At 40.0% G+C, this 17,831-nt stretch overlaps 1 protein-coding gene across 2 annotated transcripts in view; it reads left to right on the top strand.

The window, feature by feature from the left end:
* The window catches only part of ppih (peptidylprolyl isomerase H (cyclophilin H)), a 38,981-nt gene extending 27,572 nt beyond the window's left edge, over window positions 1-11,409 (top strand). The window contains exons 2-9 of one of the 2 annotated variants that reach the window (XM_029719825.1): window positions 1,171-1,235; window positions 1,496-1,519; window positions 7,452-7,496; window positions 7,842-7,884; window positions 8,224-8,316; window positions 8,490-8,577; window positions 8,670-8,710; window positions 10,660-11,409. In XM_029719825.1, coding sequence (XP_029575685.1) covers window positions 1,171-1,235; window positions 1,496-1,519; window positions 7,452-7,496; window positions 7,842-7,884; window positions 8,224-8,316; window positions 8,490-8,577; window positions 8,670-8,710; window positions 10,660-10,728 — 468 coding nt within the window. In that variant the 3' untranslated portion in view covers window positions 10,729-11,409. The remainder of the gene's footprint in view (window positions 1-1,170; window positions 1,236-1,495; window positions 1,520-7,451; window positions 7,497-7,841; window positions 7,885-8,223; window positions 8,317-8,489; window positions 8,578-8,669; window positions 8,711-10,659) is intronic. The other variant, XM_029719826.1, reaches the window with a different exon arrangement.
* The last annotated feature ends 6,422 nt before the right edge of the window (window positions 11,410-17,831 follow it).

The following is a 17,831-nucleotide window of genomic DNA, read 5'->3' as shown; positions in this document are numbered from 1 at the left end:
ACTCTGTCTGTTCAATGCAATAAAGACCTCCCTACCACCTCAGTGACCCAACCCCTGCATTAGAGCAGCCAGAGGCCTGCCAGTGTTTGCTTGCTGATCTCTGTAAATGTTCAGGATATTATGGAGTCACGTGGTTTGTTTTAGTCCAGGGGAAGTGAAATGTACTGTCTCCAAGGGGAACAAAGGCCAGGTCTAGATGTCTTTCTCAACCTGAACAAATGGTTAATTAACAGTGATGAAAGGAACACCTATACTAGGGGGTAAAAGCTTATTTATGGCCTATCCGGTATACACGGCACAAAGGATCCGCTGGGCGATTTGAGGAAATTACTGAGAAAATCAAAGTGTGCGAGGTGTTGTTGACTCCTGCACCTCCAATATTTGTTTAACAACACAGAAGCTCTCCGGGGATGCCTTGGGGACAAATGGCTCTTTTCAGAGGGGGTGGATTTCAAAGCGGTAGCACAATATTTGACATAAAGCAGGTTTCGAAAGAGTTTAGTCCGCTTCTTATTTTCCTTTTTGCCATGGAAAATTTGAGTATCGTCTTACGGGGTGGGCAATTCCAGTCCTAGAGGGCCTGATTTGGTGTCACAGTTTTTTGCCCCAGCTAACACATCCGACTCCAATAGTCACCTAATCATGACCTTCAGTTTAGAATGCAATTTGATTTTAATCAGCTGTGTTTTGCTAGGGATGGAGAAAAGGTGTGACACCAATCAGGCCGTCGGACTGGAGTTATTCACCTCAATAACAACTAGTATCATGACAACCCGACCAGTCGATACTGCTTAATTAATCCATTGGGAACAGGTTTTCATTAAGTAGCCTATTAGTCATTTAATTTGCGTAAAGTGTCTTACCATGTGAATAAGATATGATATGATTACAAAATATTGTTGAATACAAGAAACCAGAAGTTCTTTGGTCAAAAGGTATAGAGACTATGTTTTGTCATATACATTTTACACTGCTTCCAGAAAACCATTTCTCATGCAGAACAATGAATGTAGTTTAGAAATACTAATTGTTAAGCATACCAGGAAATATGAATGTGGACAAAAGCGGCTTTCAAAACCCGGTCGAGCAAGGTGATGACTATTGTACTCCTGTCAATATTTGCATGTGGAGTGTTTACAGAAATCAGCCCTTTGACTTACTGTTTTCCAGGAAGTTGGGAGAATGAAGGTAGAACTCTTTGCCGATGTGGTTCCAAAGACGGCTGAGAACTTTCGGTAATTTTACCTAAACAAATTTCATGACTTCCTAGTGCAAAATCATGCCTTAACTTTCACATCAAGGCCACATTCAGTATGGCATAATGTTGTAGAATGTCGGATAGAAAGTGATTCTGTAGAAGAGACATGCCTCTGACGTATCTGCAATGTTTAGTACATTGCACCATACTGAATTATTAAAGATTTGTTAGAGATGATTAGTAGAGGTGATTTTGCACTTCCAATGAAGAATAAATGCTTTCTTTTGTCTTTTACAGGCAGTTCTGCACAGGGGAATTCAGGTAAGGGCATCTCTATGGACACTAGAGTAAGCTATATATTGATTCCTGGTACACTTGCTTATCTACTCGCTCTGACCACCCAACTGTACCCATGTACTACTACAGTTACAAGCACAGTCACTGTGTGAAAGGCTGTAGTCAGGAGAGGTTTTATTGCTCACTTGACACAAGTATCTAGCAGGTTAAAAAGGTGTTGGCTTTATAACGCCATCTACTGGAGCTGTAGAACCCTTTCCACTACCTTCCTCACACCTAACTAGCACAGTTCACCCTTGAAGAGAGTTCAGTATTTGATTAAAAGAATGTACCTGCAGCCTGTTCACTGGCCGTGGTGTCCACTTAGTGGAACAGGTGTATAGAGTGTTATTCTTTTCCTCAGTACAGGTGTTTTAATTGTGGCAAATGTCCCTTTTCACTTATTGTTTAGGCTGTTGAGCACAAATTAAAAGACAGTAGTCGTGGCCGGTTCCTTTCAACTCTGCAAAATGCGAAACCTTCTGTGCACCCTAATAGGAGAATGGTAGGGAATCAGACCACAACCTCTATCTCTTTTTCCTTTCCACTTGTTCTTTAGGCATTAAACCATTTGTGTTAATTGCTGTTTTTAATTGTAGTTTGCATAGTGATTTTCTGAGGGAAGAGAAACAATCCCACAGACAGCAACTCTTTAACATTCCAACTATGGAGACAAACAATGACTCTTTATGATGACTATACAAGATATATTCAGGCATTCTTGGGGAAAAACTGCAAAAATATTTTGTCGTTGTCATTAGTCAAACTCTAGCTAAAAGGTAAACCCCTTGTCTATTTTACATCAGTAAATATTACTGTGATTTGAAATAATAAAAATGGAAAGGACGAGTACTTTATTCTAAATAAACACTGAGTGTACAGTACAGCTTTCCATGACACAGACTGGCCACGTAATTCCAGGTGAAAGCTATGATCCGTTATTGATGTCACCTGTTAAATCCTCTTCAATCAGTGTGTAGATAAAGGGAATGAGACTGGCTAAAGAAGGATTTTTAAGCCTGGAGACAATTTGAGACACGGATTGTGTATGTGTGCCATTCAGAGGGTGAATGGGCAAGACAAAAGATTTCAGTGCCTTTGAACGGGGTATGGTAGTAGGTGCCAGGCACACCGGTTTGAGTGTGTCAAGAACTGCAACGCTGCTGGGTTTTTTACGCTCAACAGTTTCCCGTTTTGTATCAAGAATGGTCCACCACCCAAAGGAGATCCAGCAAACTTGACACAACTGTGGGAAGCATTGGAGTCAACACGGGCCAGCATCCCTGTGGAACGCTTGACACCTTGTAGAGTCCATGCCCGACGAATTGAGGCTGTTCTGATGGCAAAAGAGGGGGTGCAACTCAATATTAGGAAGGTGTTCTTAATGTTTTGCAGACTCAATCTATTTTGAAACTCAAACATGGTTGAAAATGTATCTTGTAATCTGTTATGACACTGTCACACACATACGCCTATCTGACAAGTGAGCCTAAAGAAAAACCTATGTGGTAATATTACTCTAGGGCAGCTATTCTCAACAGGCAGACGGACCGCTGTCCGGATCTGGACCCAGAATGGGGTCAATAGGGACCACCATGGGTCCCGACAACATTTTGAAAAAATAAATTAAAAAGTTGATCAAGTAGCCCATGTTAGATAAATTAGGCTAACCTACCTAGCTATCTAAATCTTGTAAACTAGTTAGCATGGCCAGATTACGTGCCTTGGACCCTCGACCCCTAGGGGGCACCCAATTTTAATTTGTTGAGTCACTCGGGCATCATATGAACACACATAAGACATGGCAAAATGTGTAGAAATAAGATTTAAAACTGCTAAAATTCTATGCCAACAAGAGAAATTTGAACAGTATGGGGCTGCAAGGTGGGGTTTGTTACTACGCTGTTAAATTAGAATATCCATTCACACTTTTTCCACCTAGGAAATGTGTGTGTGTTCTCAAATAGTACATAGTAGTTGAGTACCCCTGCTATAGGGTAAAAGTGAATCCCTCGACCAGGATTTGCATGTACAGTACCTAGTGTGAGTCTACAAACCCCTTGCACAGTCTTCACATTTTGCTGCCTTAAAATATGAAAAGTACTACACATTTTCAAAGTGAAAGACAAATAATAGAAATGTTTCCTAATTAATATTAAACAACAAACATGTCTTGATTATGTCTTCACACCCCAGAGTCAATACTTGGTATAATCTCATTTGACAGCCTTTACAGCTGTGGATCATTTTGAATAAGATTCTACCAACCCATTGCAAAAGCTCAGTAAATTTGGTTGGGAGTCAGTGATGAACAGCAATATTCAAACCTTGTCTCTGATTTTCAAGCAGATTTAAGTCAGGACTGAGACTGGATCATTCAGAAACACTCAACACCTATTGGAAAGCTATTTTGGTGTGTCTTTGGCATACAAATGTGTTTAATTGTCCCACTGAAAAATAACAATATAAACTCAGCAAAAAAAGAAACGTCCTCTCACTGTCAACTGCGATTATTTTCAGCAAACTTAACATGTGTACATATTTGTATGAACATAAGATTCAGCAACTGAGACATAACCTGAACAAGTTCCACAGACATGTGAAATTGAATAATGTGTCCCTGAATAAGGGGGGGGGGGGGGTCAAAATCAAAGTAACAGTCTTCTCTTCATGGACTGCACAAGATTAGCCAGTTCTTGCTGTGAGATGTTACCCCACTCTTCCACCAAGGCACCTGCAAATCTTTCTGGGGGGAATGGCCCTAGCCCTCACCCTCCAATCCAACAGGTCCCAGACGTGCTCAATGGGATTGAGATCCGGGCTCTTCGCTGGCCATGGCAGAACACTGACATTCCTGTCTTGCATGGAAATCACGCACAGAACGAGCAGTATGGCTGGTGGCATTGTCATGCTGGAGGGTCATGTCAGGATGAGCCTGCAGGAAGGGTACCACATGAGGGTGGAGGATGTCTTCCCTGTAACGCACAGTGTTGAGATTTCCTGCAATGACAACAAGCTCAGTCCTATGATGCTGCGACACACCGCCCCAGACCATGACGGTCCCTCCACCTCCAAATCGATCCCGCTCCAGAGTACAGGCCTCGGTGTAACACTCATTCCTTCGACAATAAACACGAATCCGACCATCACCCCTGGTGAGACAACACCGCGACTCGTCAGTGAAGAGCACTTTTTGCCAGTCCTCTCTGGTCCAGCGACGCTGGATTTGTGCCCATAGGCGACGTTGCTGGTGATGTCTGGTGAGGACCTGCCTTACAACAGGCCTACAACCCCTCGGTCCAGCCTCTCTCAGCCTATTGCAGACAGTCTGAGCACTGATGGAGGGATTGTGCGTTCCTGGTGTAACTTGGGCAGTTGTTGTTGCCGTCCTGTACCTGTCCCGCAGGTGTGATGTTCGGATGTACCGATCCTGTGCAGGTGTTGTTACACGTGGTCTGCCACTGCGAGGACGATAAGCTGTCCGTCCTGTCTCCCTGTAGCGCTGTCTTAGGGGTCTCACAGTACGGACATTGCAATTTATTGCCCTGGCCACATCTGCAGTCCTCATGCTTCCTTGCAGCATGCCTAAGGCTCGTTCACGCAGATGAGCAGGGACCCTGGGTATCTTTCTTTTTGTGATTTTCAGAGTCAGTAGAAAGGCCTCTTTAGTGTCCTAAGTTTTCAGAACTGTGACCTTAATTGCCTACCGTCTGTAAGCTGTTAGTGTCTTAATGACCGTTCCACAGGTGCATGTTCATTAATTGTTTATGGGTCATTAATCAAGCATGGGAAACAGTGTTTAAACCCTTTACAATGAAGATCTGTGAAGTTATTTTGATTATTACGAATTATCTTAGAAAGACGGACCTGAAACAGGGATGTTTATTTTTTTGCTACGTTTATGTATTCAGAAGACTGAGACAGAGTTTTCTCGTGCTTTTTATCAGGGCTTTGCTCCTTTCATATTTCTTTTGATCCTGACAAACTCCCCAGTCCCTGCCGGTGACAACAATACCGATAACGTGATGCTGCCACCACAATACTTGAAAATACAGATGATCAACAACATTGCATTTACGTCACATTACTGGCCAGTATGGCAAAGTGAAAAGAAAAAATTCCACTCCTGTGTTAAAGATCCACTCCAAATCATCCATTGTTTTTGCAACAAGGCTGTTAAGTGATATTGTAAGACAACACGGCAAAGAAATGAACGTTTTGGCCTAAATTAAAAACTACAGGCTTGGGTCAAATACTACACACTACAGGGTGAAATCCTCTATATTTTTAAGTATTGTGGAGGCAGCATCATGTTATGGGTATGCTTGTCACCGGCAGGGACAGGGGAGTTTGATGATCAAAATGTTAGAAAAAATCCCCCTCATTCTTCTGAAAACCTAACCCCAGCTTGGTTTCCATCCAATTGGCGACAGATTTTCCTGCAAATATTAAAACATCTGCATAAAGGAAAATATGCACGTTTTCCCACCAGTGGTGTTTCCACCAAAGTGACTTGTTGTGGATAAAAAGCAGTGCGTGATGACGTAGTGCACATAAAAGGTACTTTTTTGCTTAAGTTTTCATGTACTGAATGAAAATGTAAAGTTCAATATTTTTCCAGGGCATTTTCAACTCTACCGATTTTTAGTTTTGTCACTAAAACTGTTGCTTTCAATAGCAAATGTGCACACTCTGGTCTTGGCACGTACGCTTTAGCCAACAGCTCGCAGAGACAATGTGGGTGAACTAGCCTACATGAGAATATTATGAATGAGATTTTTTTTATTTGTCAAACAGCAGCCAAGCATCGATCATCATGTCACCAAGACACTCACCACCCTGTGAAGTTCATAATGTATTTAATCTGTAGCCTAATAAACTGCGTGCACCACACAACATATCATCACGTGACTTCAAGTTTACTTCAATATGATGGTTATTATATTAATATTTGAGCAGAAAGGCGTTTCCACTGCCATTTCTTGCGTTATGAATTCCATTCCCGCCATGTCGAATGAACAAATTGTTGGTCAACATTTATGAAATTGTACCGACATTTCCTGTTTCCGTCAGCCCGGCCGTGACTTTTTTTTATGCTACAGGTAATTCATCCACATGAAATGGTTGGATTGAAACCTGGTTCCTGAGAGTTTTGTTTTTCAGCAGGACAATTAACACATTTTAATGCCAAAGACACCAGAATGGCTTTCCAAGAGGTGTTGAGTGTTCCTAAGTGGTCGAGTCTGTCCTTATTTAAATTTGCTTGAAATCTGAGAGTATTGCTGTCCAATGATTCCCAACCAAATGTGCTGTTTGACCAAATAAAATGGTAAAATGTTGTCCTCAGAGTTATGCAAAGTTGGTGGAAGCACCTTTGGCAGCTATTACAATGACTGGTAGGCCGTCATTGTAAGTAAGAATTTGTTCTTAACTGACTTGCCTAGTTAAATAAAGGTTAAATAAAATAAATACGATTTCACCTGGTATTAACTCTATGGTGTGAAGACGTGCGCAGTTAAGATATTTGAGTTTTAAATAATTTCGCAACATTTTCTGTAATTTGAAAATGTGCAATAGGAAAATAATTGAATTTATTTTCATTTGGGATTTAATTTTAAGGCAGCAAGGGCTGCGTAGACTTTCACTAGCGACTGTATATTTCCCAGTTAACAGTAAGGATATATGTCTGGTTTGTGAAACTTAATGTTTATTACTTTTCATGTGAATGCGCCATCTTTAACTACCTAGCGCTGACTTGGAGGTGTAAAATTAGCTAAACCTAAAAAAGGTTTTGTTTTAGTGAACTAGCCTATTCCTTAAACTTTAGAGGCTTTCTGTATACTCTGCTGACTGTTATATCAATACAGCAAAGGAGGCAGTACCATGTTAATTTATCTGTACAAACTCTCTCCTACAGAAAAGATGGTGTCCCTATCGGATTTAAAGGCTGCACCTTCCACAGGTATGCTTGAGTGGGATGATGGAAGAAGATGTGACAAGTGTTACTTTACATATATTTTTGATCTGACATCAAATCACAATAATGGATATTGTGATAGGCTAGGCATTGTCTCTTAGAAGCAACAACATGCATATTAAGTAATTATTGAATCCATAAAACCTATATCTTGATGGGGTGTTTAGTGTCTTTGTGTTGGTAATGCTTTTCTTCGCAAGCACATTCTTACGTGTTATGATTTGGTAAGATACAATATGAATATTTTTGTATAATTGAATTTGATTGTTAGATAAAAAGCTCCTCAGTCTGTTGCCAGTTTTAACGTTTTTTTATTGCTTCCTCTACTAGGGTGATAAAGGACTTCATGATCCAAGGCGGGGACTTTGTAAATGTAAGTCAATTCACTGCTCTTTATTGTTTCTGATTTGTTCTTTTAGAATTCCAGCCAAACTGTTAGTTTATGCAGTTAACTACTTTTCTGCAGCATGTCCTTTATCTGCACTGCGGTGCAGGTACCCAACTGTAATAGTGTGCTACAGAGTTGGAAGCCGCACATATCTGCTATTCGATAAGTCAATTAAATATGGTGCGAAATATGTAACGGGCCGGCGGACTATCGCTCTCTGCGACTCTGGACTCTGTATTAAATTAGCAATACATTAGCATTACAATCTACTTCTAATCTAATTTGTCCTCCTTTGTTTCCCTTGATCCTGTGGTGCACCTGTAGGGCGATGGTACAGGTATCTGCAGCATCTACAGAGGACCATTTGCAGATGAAAACTTTAGAATGAAGCACTCTGCCCCTGGTCTCCTATCCATGGTACCTTTATTTCAGACAAAAAACCACACGTTTGCACACACACTGCTGTTCATACACACATGTTCCATTGGAGACATTTAAACATTGATATGAATAGACATTGATTATAACTGATGTTATTGGTTGATGTAGGTGAAGCATACAGTAAAAACCCTCCAATCCGTCCTCTGCAGGCAAACAGTGGCCCCGGAACCAATGGCTGTCAGTTTTTCATTACCTGTACAAAATGTGACTGGCTAGATGGAAAGCATGTGGTCTTCGGTGAGTATTACTATATTGTGGATCACAATGGGTAAGATTTAACATGCTGTATGTGTATTTGGCTCATAAAATATTTTATTTCAACATTTCAGGGAAAGTGGTCGACGGCTTGCTCGTCATGAGAAAAATTGAGGTAAAAGCTCTTCATTTGATAAGGGTTTGTGCCCAGGGCAAGATATATAATGATGATCCTCAACAAAGATCAAACTTTAAGGGCTGGTGGGTTCCATGGAAGTAGAAGCAGAATCAGGGAATACTGTTCTTAGATAATCCAGATTTAGAAATGTGATTTCAGAGCCATGTTTTAACCTTGGATTACATAGTATTGGATTATTGAGTCCTTGACTGTGCTAGAGAATAACAAGGCTAATTTATTATCTGAATTAGTCGCTTAGTAGATCTAAATAACATTGGGGCTGTTTTCTCGACACAGATTAAGCCTAGTCCTGGACTACAGAGAATTCTCCATTGAGTTTGCTTTTTACTCCAGGACTAGGTTTAAAGGGAAACTGAATGCAAACACCAATTTATCTAAAAATAGCTTATGTGGCATTGATATTAGTCAGAAAAAGTTATTCCAGAACCAAAATGGACTTAAAAAGTGTAAGTAGGTTCATTGTGGTTATTGAGTCCATATACTCCAAAACATAGTTTTGTGAGATTTGTGTAATCGAGGTCGTCACGATTTACATGAGGTTTGGGTTTGGATTACAATCATGCCTACTAACACAGGATTGTAACGCCTAGGGAGAATTTTCATGCACAGAGAAACAGCTGCGCTTTATTCAATCATAGCAGTGAACCTCCACAGACACTGAGACAGACCTGCCCATTACACAGCGCCTTGGACTTGGACCTGTTTACATAGGACAACACGTCGCCAATGTTATGTTGAAAGAACACTTGGCCCTTAGCCCTTTATGGAGTGGCCACTTCCTGGTGTGTTTCATAGTGAACACTTCAGTCTGCCACTATTTTGGGCAAAATGAGAATTTGGACGATGCGCACTTATATATATCAACTGCCACTTGTCAATATAAAAAAATTCTAAAATCATTTGCAAGCATTTTGTGTCCTGCCGCAACCTGTTTTATAACATGATCTGCAATGAAACACTGCCAGACAGACGTATATTCTAGTAATAGATAGTGAGAAAGTTGTAAACTAAATGGCACCGAAGCACACACGTTGCTTGATAAGCTAATTTAGCTAACCTGGGCAGCTACTAGCTAGCTTCATTGACAAACAGAGATGGAACTTTGCTAGCTAGCTAGTGATTTTGGGCACTGATACACTGCAGGTAGCAGATTGTGCTTTATTTACGATCGTTTGACAGCTTGCTGCTGATGAAGTTGTAGACGTTCTCAGAAATCAGTCCTGAGCGCAGCTAGCAGAAGCTGACTCCATACTGTCTGCAGTGCACTTTTTATGCAAATGTTTTTAACTTGAGAAATACTGCACCAAACACCTTAGCTAGATATGAAATTGTGTGACTAACACCTCTGCAAAAATGTCAAAATTTCAGATTTCATGATTTACCTTAGATTAATTCGGACTATTTTTGAGGATGTGGTAGTGACTATGTTGTTGCTACTGTGTGTCAATGACAAAAAACAACTGCCAGGGTACGATAAAGCGAACACATCCAAAATCGTACCACATACCCAAGACCAAAATCATATTTTTCATAACGAGCAGCAGAAAAACATGTGGAATCATTAATCCGCTCTTTAATCTGTGTCTGGAAACTTCCCCATTGTGTTTCTTGAAAGCAGACATATGTTATTGTATAGTCAGTCAGATTTGGCTATACATATCTGGCTGGGAAAAAATATCTTAGTTTAACCTCAAAACCCTTCTACACTTCAGATTACACACTGTTTAGACATGAGAATATCTGTCGCCGGTCCCAAGCTGTTTGCAACAACCATCTGATTAATATACGTCAGAATTCTTTGTATACAGTACGTCTATTGCTGGTAGTAGAATCACAACCCTTTCCAACAAATGTCGTATGGTAGAAATTACTGTACCATTTTAGAATGTTATATTGAACGTTATCTGGACTCCTTTTTCCCACAGAACGTTCCTACCGGCCCAAACAACAAGCCCAAGCTTCCCATCCTCATAGCTCAGTGTGGGGAAATGTGACTCAACTACAGGGCAAGGATATTTTTTAGGACAGCCACATAACCTCTTTTTTTACTTGAATAAGTGTGTTCTTCTCCCATGTTTGCGCTCAATAGACATCAACCAAATTCTGTTTACTTCTGTAAGTTGAGTGGAAGTCAGTTTGCCACACAATCATGACGTCTCCTATAAATAGTATAGCTATACAAATTGCATTGCTTGAGTCGGTAAAATTCACAGACTGTAAATCTAGGATGTAAGACATCTTGGACATCAACTAGACTTGAGCCTCATTACTCCTTACAAAAAAAAAAATTCTGTTCCAAGTATCACCAATCGATACATTTCCTATGTGTAATTCGATAACTCACTAGTAAATGTATAGACTACTGTAGCTTACCCAAATGTTTTCTCAATGCTTAGCTATGAATAACAATTATTGGAAATGCAATGTTTTGTATGGAATCTTTTGCCTTTTTATAAATGGATAATATAAATGTGCTTTTTGGTGCAGCGGTTCTGTTCAGTAGTTGTTTTTCGAAATGTCAGGTTTTCAACAATTATTTGGTATCCCCCACCAACAATGTATGTGAGTAACAAGACATTGAGTTTTCTTATAGCCTAAACAGAATAGATTCCACATATGGACAATATTGATGTTTATCAATTTGTCAGGTATAATAAATTACAATTTTTGTCAACTACTGCTGGTATTCTAATTTATTAAGACATTTAAACCTATGAACCATATTATATATTATTGTTGAGAAGCAATCTCAAAGGCATTCACAAAGTTCCTCAGGTAATGGATGGACTAAGTAAAATCTGACCTTTTTAAAACAGAACTTTAAAAAAATAGGCTTCCCAACCCCCACGCCTGAACTTGCCTTGGACCCTTTCCCTCCCAGTACAAAAGAATCCTTTCACATGGAGCTCGGCTCTCTTATGGAGCAGGAACAGTTTTTGGGGGACTTGGTGGGAGGCTTCTGGGGTCAATGTTAAAGGCCGTCTTTGTGTGGGACAACAGGGATCGACCATTAACAACAGGCTCTTCACACATCAACCAGTACTCATAAACCGTGCCAGCAGGGCATTAACATGACAAAAGATGGGGAGTGGTTTGGGGCTGTTTCGCACTCAGGCTTGGGCTGGCTGGCTGTCTAGTCTACCACACTGGCAAGTGGATCCTTTTAAATGTTGGATTTTAATCGAGGACAATGATGACATTTTAGCAGTGGTGTAAAGTACTTAAGTAAAAATACTTTAATGTACTACTTTGGGGTATCTGTACTTTACTATTTATATTTTGACTACTTTTACTTCACTATATTCCTTAAGAAAATATTGTACTTTTTACTCCATATGTTTTCCTTGACACCCAAAAGTACTCGTTACATTTTGAATGCTTATTAGCAGGACAGGAAATTTGTCCAATTAACGCACTTATCAACCACACATCCCTGGTCATCCCTACTGACTCTTGATCTGGCGGACTCACTAAACACGCATGCTTCGTTTGTAAATTATGTCTGAATGTTGGAGGGTGCCTGTGGCTTTCTGTAAATTAATAAAACAAGAAAATGGTGTCATCTGGTTTGCTTAATTTAAGGAATTTTTTATTATTTATACTTTTACTTTTTATACTTTTAAAAGTATTTGGTTTAAAATATACTTAGACTTTTACTCAAGTAGAATTTTACTGGGTGAATTTTACTTGAGTCATTTTCTATCTTTACTTTTACTCAAGTATGACTGTTGGGTACTTTTTCCACCACTGCAATATCGGGTTTGTTTGATTTGAGGTATATTGTTGATAGGAAACCCAAGTCCCTTCCTATGAAAATGAGCCAGAAATCTTTTTGGATAGAAACGCCTCTTGGTGCTGCTAGAGATTAAAGAGAAACACTTGACATACAGTTGAAGTCGGAAGTTTACATACACCTTAGCCAAATGCATTCAAACTCAGTTTTTCACAATTCCTGACATTTAATCCAGGTAAAAATTCCCTGTTTTAGGTCAGTTAGGATCACCACTTTATTTTAAGAATGTGAAATGTCAGAATAATAGTAGAGAGAATTATTTATTTCAGCTTTTATACATAATATACACAATTAGTATTTGGTAGCATTGCCTTTAAATAGTTTAACTTGGGTCAAATGCTTTGGGTAGCCTTCCACAAGCTTCCCACAATAAGTTAGGTGAATTTTGGCCCATTCCTCCTGACAGAGCTGGTGTAATTGAGTCAGGTTTGTAGGCCTCCTTGCTCGCACACGCCTTTTCAGTTCTGTCCACAAATGTTCTATAGGATTGAGGTCAGGGCTTTGTGACGGCCACTCCAATACCTTGACTTTGTTGTCCTTAAGGCACTTTGCCACAACTTTGGAAGTATGCTTGGGGTCATTGTCCATTTGGAAGTCCCATTTGCGACCAAGCTTTAACTTCCTGACTGATGTCTTGATATGTTGCTTCAATATATCCACATAATTGTCCTACCTCATGATGCCATCTATTTTGTGAAGTGCACCAGTCCCTCCTGCAGCAAAGCACCCCCACAACATGATGCTGCCACCCCCGTGCTTCACGGTTGGGATGGTGTTCTTCGGCTTGCAAGCCTCCCCCTTTTTCCTCCAAACATAACGATGGTCATTATGGCCAAACAGTTCTATTTTTGTTTCATCAGACCAAAGGATATTTCTCCAAAAAGTATGATCTTTGTCCCCATGTGCAGTTGCAAACTGTACCTGTTTCCTCCAGCATCTTCACAAGATACTTTGCTGTTGTTCTAGGATTGATTTGCACTTTTCGCACCAAAGTACATTCATCTCTAGGAGACAGAACTCGTCTCCTTCCTGAGCGGTATGACGGCTGTGTGGTCCCATGGTGTTTATACTTGCGTACTATTGTTTGTACAGATGAACATGATACCTTCAGGCGTTTGGAAATTGCTCCCAAGGATGAACCAGACTTGTGGAGGTCTACAATTTTATTTCTGAGGACCTGGCTGATTTTTGATTTTCCCATGATGTCATGCAGAGGCACTGAGTTTGAAGGTAGGCCTTGAAATACATCCACAGATACACCTCCAATTGACTCAAATGATGTCAATTAGCCTATCAGAAGCTTCTAAAGCCATGACATCATTTTCTAGAATTTTCCAAGCTGTTTAAAGGCACAGTCAACTTAGTGTATGTAAACTTCTGACCCACTGGAATTGTGATACAGTGAATTATAAGTGAAATAATCTGTCTAAACAATTGTTGGAAAAATTACTTGTGTCATGCACAAAGTAGATGTCCTAATGGACTTGCCAAAACTATAGTTTGTTAACAAGAAATTTGTGGAGTGGTTGAAAAAAGAGTTTTAATGACTCCAACCTAAGTGTATGTAAACGTCCGACTGTATACATATCAGCCAAAAATGATACATAAAAGCTGTAACATGATAGAGATGTGCCTAGGAGTACATATGGCTATTGAATAATATCCTTTATTTGTAAAGAGCAATTTCATACAGTGGCCAACTTTTGTCATAATAAAGAATGCATATAAAAACAATGAAACATAAATGATAAAAGCAGCATAGAATAATACAAATTAATACAAACACATAGGAATAAGATGTTAAAAAGGAAGACAAAAGTTAGCAAGACTAATTACAAGCCAAACTAAAGAGGTTGAACCTGAACCTTGCTTGTAAAAAAAATTTTACTGTTTTTTGCCTCTCTCCTTTTTAGATGACGTGGTACAGCATTCCAGTTGTGGGTTGTAAAAGCTAAAAGCCGCTTTACCACTTGACAGTAATATGCGTACGGATTTCAAGAAAAATCTGGAAAATACTTAGAAATTGCCTTGGAGCACTCTATTAATAGCTCCTAGAATAATCTGCTCTTTAGTTTTGATGTCAGCAACAATAGACATTACTATAAGGTTACAGTAACTGACTAATAGCCTGCATTGTTTAAGGGCACTCTGTTTTTTTATATGATGCTGGGACACAACAGGACACTTGACATTCATGAGAGCACCCTGGAACCTACCTCCTTCCTATTCTCTTTTTCCAACCCACAGCCATTCCAGTGGGGATTTTGGCTCCACTCCGGCCATGATAACCAAACTGAAACGTCCAACTTGTATAACAACTAAAGGATAGGCTAGGTAGCTACCAGGCAGAGTGGTTCATAGCTAGTGGAGACTGGTAATTGTGAAATAGCAACGTGAAGGGTACAGTTAACTCAAAGCAACCCTTTAAGAGTTTAAAGACTGATACTCCTCAACAAGCTCATGTAATATTTGATTCACAGAGAATCAAAATGAAAAGTATTCATTATTTTATTATTATACATTCACTATTTTTCATTAATTCATGTATAATAATGATTGATCCCACTTAAAATGAAAAATGACTAAGGTATTCATAAGCAATTGTCTATAGTTATAAAAGGGTGACAAAAGGCTTGTGCCACTGTCATATTTGGCAAATCACCAGAAGGACCTTTTATATCACTCATACGACTTTGCTTAGGCCTTTATGTGATTGGTGAATGATGTATGTAGTGCTTATGAAGACTTTATGAATGCTCTATAAACCCTTCAAGTCGTTGTTAGTTTAAAATGATGAGGCCCAACATTTTATACAGACCTACAGTAGCAGTCAAAAGTTTGGCCACACCTACTCATTCCAGGGTTTTTCTTTATTTTTACTATAATCTACATTGTATAATAATAGTGAAGACATCAAACTATGAAATAACACACATGGAATCATGTAGTAACCAAAAACGTGTTAAAAAAATATATTTTATATTTGAGATTCTTCAAAGTAGCCACCCTTTGCCTTTGACAGCTTTGCACACTCTTGCCATTCTCACAACCAGCTTCCTGAGGTAGTCACCTGGAATGCATTTCAATTAACAGGTGTACCTTTTAATAAAAGTTCATTTGTGGAATTTCTTTCCTTAATGCTTTTGAACCAATCAGTTGTGTTGTGACAAGGTAAGGGTGGTATACAGAATATAGGCCTATTTGGTAAAAGACCATGTCCATATTATGTCAAGAACAGCTCAAATAGGCAAAGAGAAACGACAGTCCATCATTACTTTAAGACATGAAGGTCAGTCAATCCAGAAGATTTCAAGAACTTTGAAAGTTTCTTCAAGTGCAGTCGAGAAAACCATCAAGCACTATGATGAAACTGGCTCTCATGAGGACCGCCACAGCAAAGGAAGACCTTGAGTTAACTCTGCTGCAGAGGATAAGTTCATTAGAATTACCAGCCTCAGAAATTGCAGCCCAAATAAATGCTTCACAGACTTCAAGTAACAGACATCTCAACATCAACTGTTCAGTGACTACTGCGTGAATCAGGCCTTCATGATTGAATTGCTGCTAAGAAACCACTACCAATAAGAAGAGACTTGCTTGGGCCAAGAAACACGAGCAATGGACATTAGACCGGTGGAAATCTGTCCTTTGGTCTGATGAGTCCAAATTTGAGATATTTGGTTCCAACTGCCACGTCTTTGTGAGACGCAGAGTAGGTGAACGGATGATCTCTGCATGTGTGGTTACCACAGTGAAGCATGGAGGAGGAGGTGTGGGGGGTGCTTTGCTGGTGACACTGCCAGTGATTTATTTAGAATTCAAGGCACACTTAACCAGCATTGCTACCACAGCATTCTGCAGCGATACGCCATCCCATCTGGTTTTCTCTCAGTGGGACTATCATTTGTTTTTCAACAGGACAATGACCCAACATACCTCCAGGCTGTGTAAGGGCTATTTGACCAAGAAGGAGAGGGATGGAGTGCTGCATCAGATGACCTGGCCCCCACAATCACCCAACCTCAACCCAATTGAGATGGTTTGGGATGAGTTGGACCGCAGACTGAAGGAAAAGCAGCCAACAAGTGCTCAGCATATGTGGGATCTCCTTCAAGACTGCTGGAAACGCATTCCAAATTAAGCTGGTTGAGAGAGTGCCAAGAGTGCGCAAAGGGTGGTTACTTAAACAAATCGAAATGTTTTATATTTTAGATTATTCTAACATGTTTTTGGTTACTACGTGATTCCATATGTGTTATTTCATAGTTTTGATGTCTTCACTATTATTCTACAATGTAGAAAATAGTACAAATAAATAAATAACCCTTGAATAAGTAGGCGTATCCAAACTTTTGACTGGTACTGTATGTAACACATGGGGATTGGTGAAACTCACTCCTCAGCCTGAAGTGTCACCACTTGCACTGCTGAATAGCTCGCTTTTCGGTGGTGCTACTAGGTAAGATGCTTCAGGAAAGCAGTCGTTTGCTAGGCAGAGGCCCCGTGGTCAAGCCTTTGTATGAACCGAATCAGGAGGAAGCGGGAACTCGCAAAGCAAGCAGCGTGACTTCCTTTACACTGGTGCCGGGACCCTCATCAGCAATTGCGCTCTACTAAACACTGGGGTCACTGTGGAGTAAAATGGGGGGTGAATGTATCACATGGGAATGCGTGAAACTCACTCCGAAACCTGAAGTGTCTTGCGCCGCTGAATAGCTAGCTTTTCGGGGGTGTGACTAAGAGACTTCTAAAGGGCGGTCAAGTGTGTTTGCGAGGCAGAGGTCCTGGGTTCGAGCCTCTGTATGAGTTGAATCAGTGCAGTAATCAATAACAATGTAATACTAAAAATAACATACTCTGTCCAGGGGCCCCCCTTAGGTGCACATTTTGTTTTTTGCCCTAGCACTACACAGCTGATTTTCAAATAATCAAAGCTTGATGATGAATTGGTTATTTAAATCAGCTGTGTAGTGCTATGGCAAAAAAAGAGGCACCCAGGGGGGACCCTGCTTTACACCTACAAATAAGGTATTTAAAAATTAAAAGCACACCTAATTTAGTAGCAATGATTTAAAAACATGCATACCAATCAGGTTTCTGGGTCAGAAATAACATTTCAAGGTTTAGACTTAGCATGTGTTTCAGGTTTTATGTTAACTTTGAACTAAACCTGGTTAATGTTTTCTCTTTATTGTAGTTGCTGGGAGCACTGTACAATGTATCTTTACAAAATTGTTTAGCTACAATGGGCGGAATCGATTATGCTCAGTCGCGGGCCACCGGTATATGGCCTGGGACGTGAAC

Source organism: Salmo trutta, chromosome 28, assembly GCF_901001165.1.
Source record: "Salmo trutta chromosome 28, fSalTru1.1, whole genome shotgun sequence".
In the NCBI taxonomy this organism is placed as follows: domain Eukaryota; kingdom Metazoa; phylum Chordata; class Actinopteri; order Salmoniformes; family Salmonidae; genus Salmo; species Salmo trutta.
The sequence above is the reverse complement of the archived record's forward strand: the minus strand, read 5'-3'. Positions and strand labels throughout refer to the sequence as shown.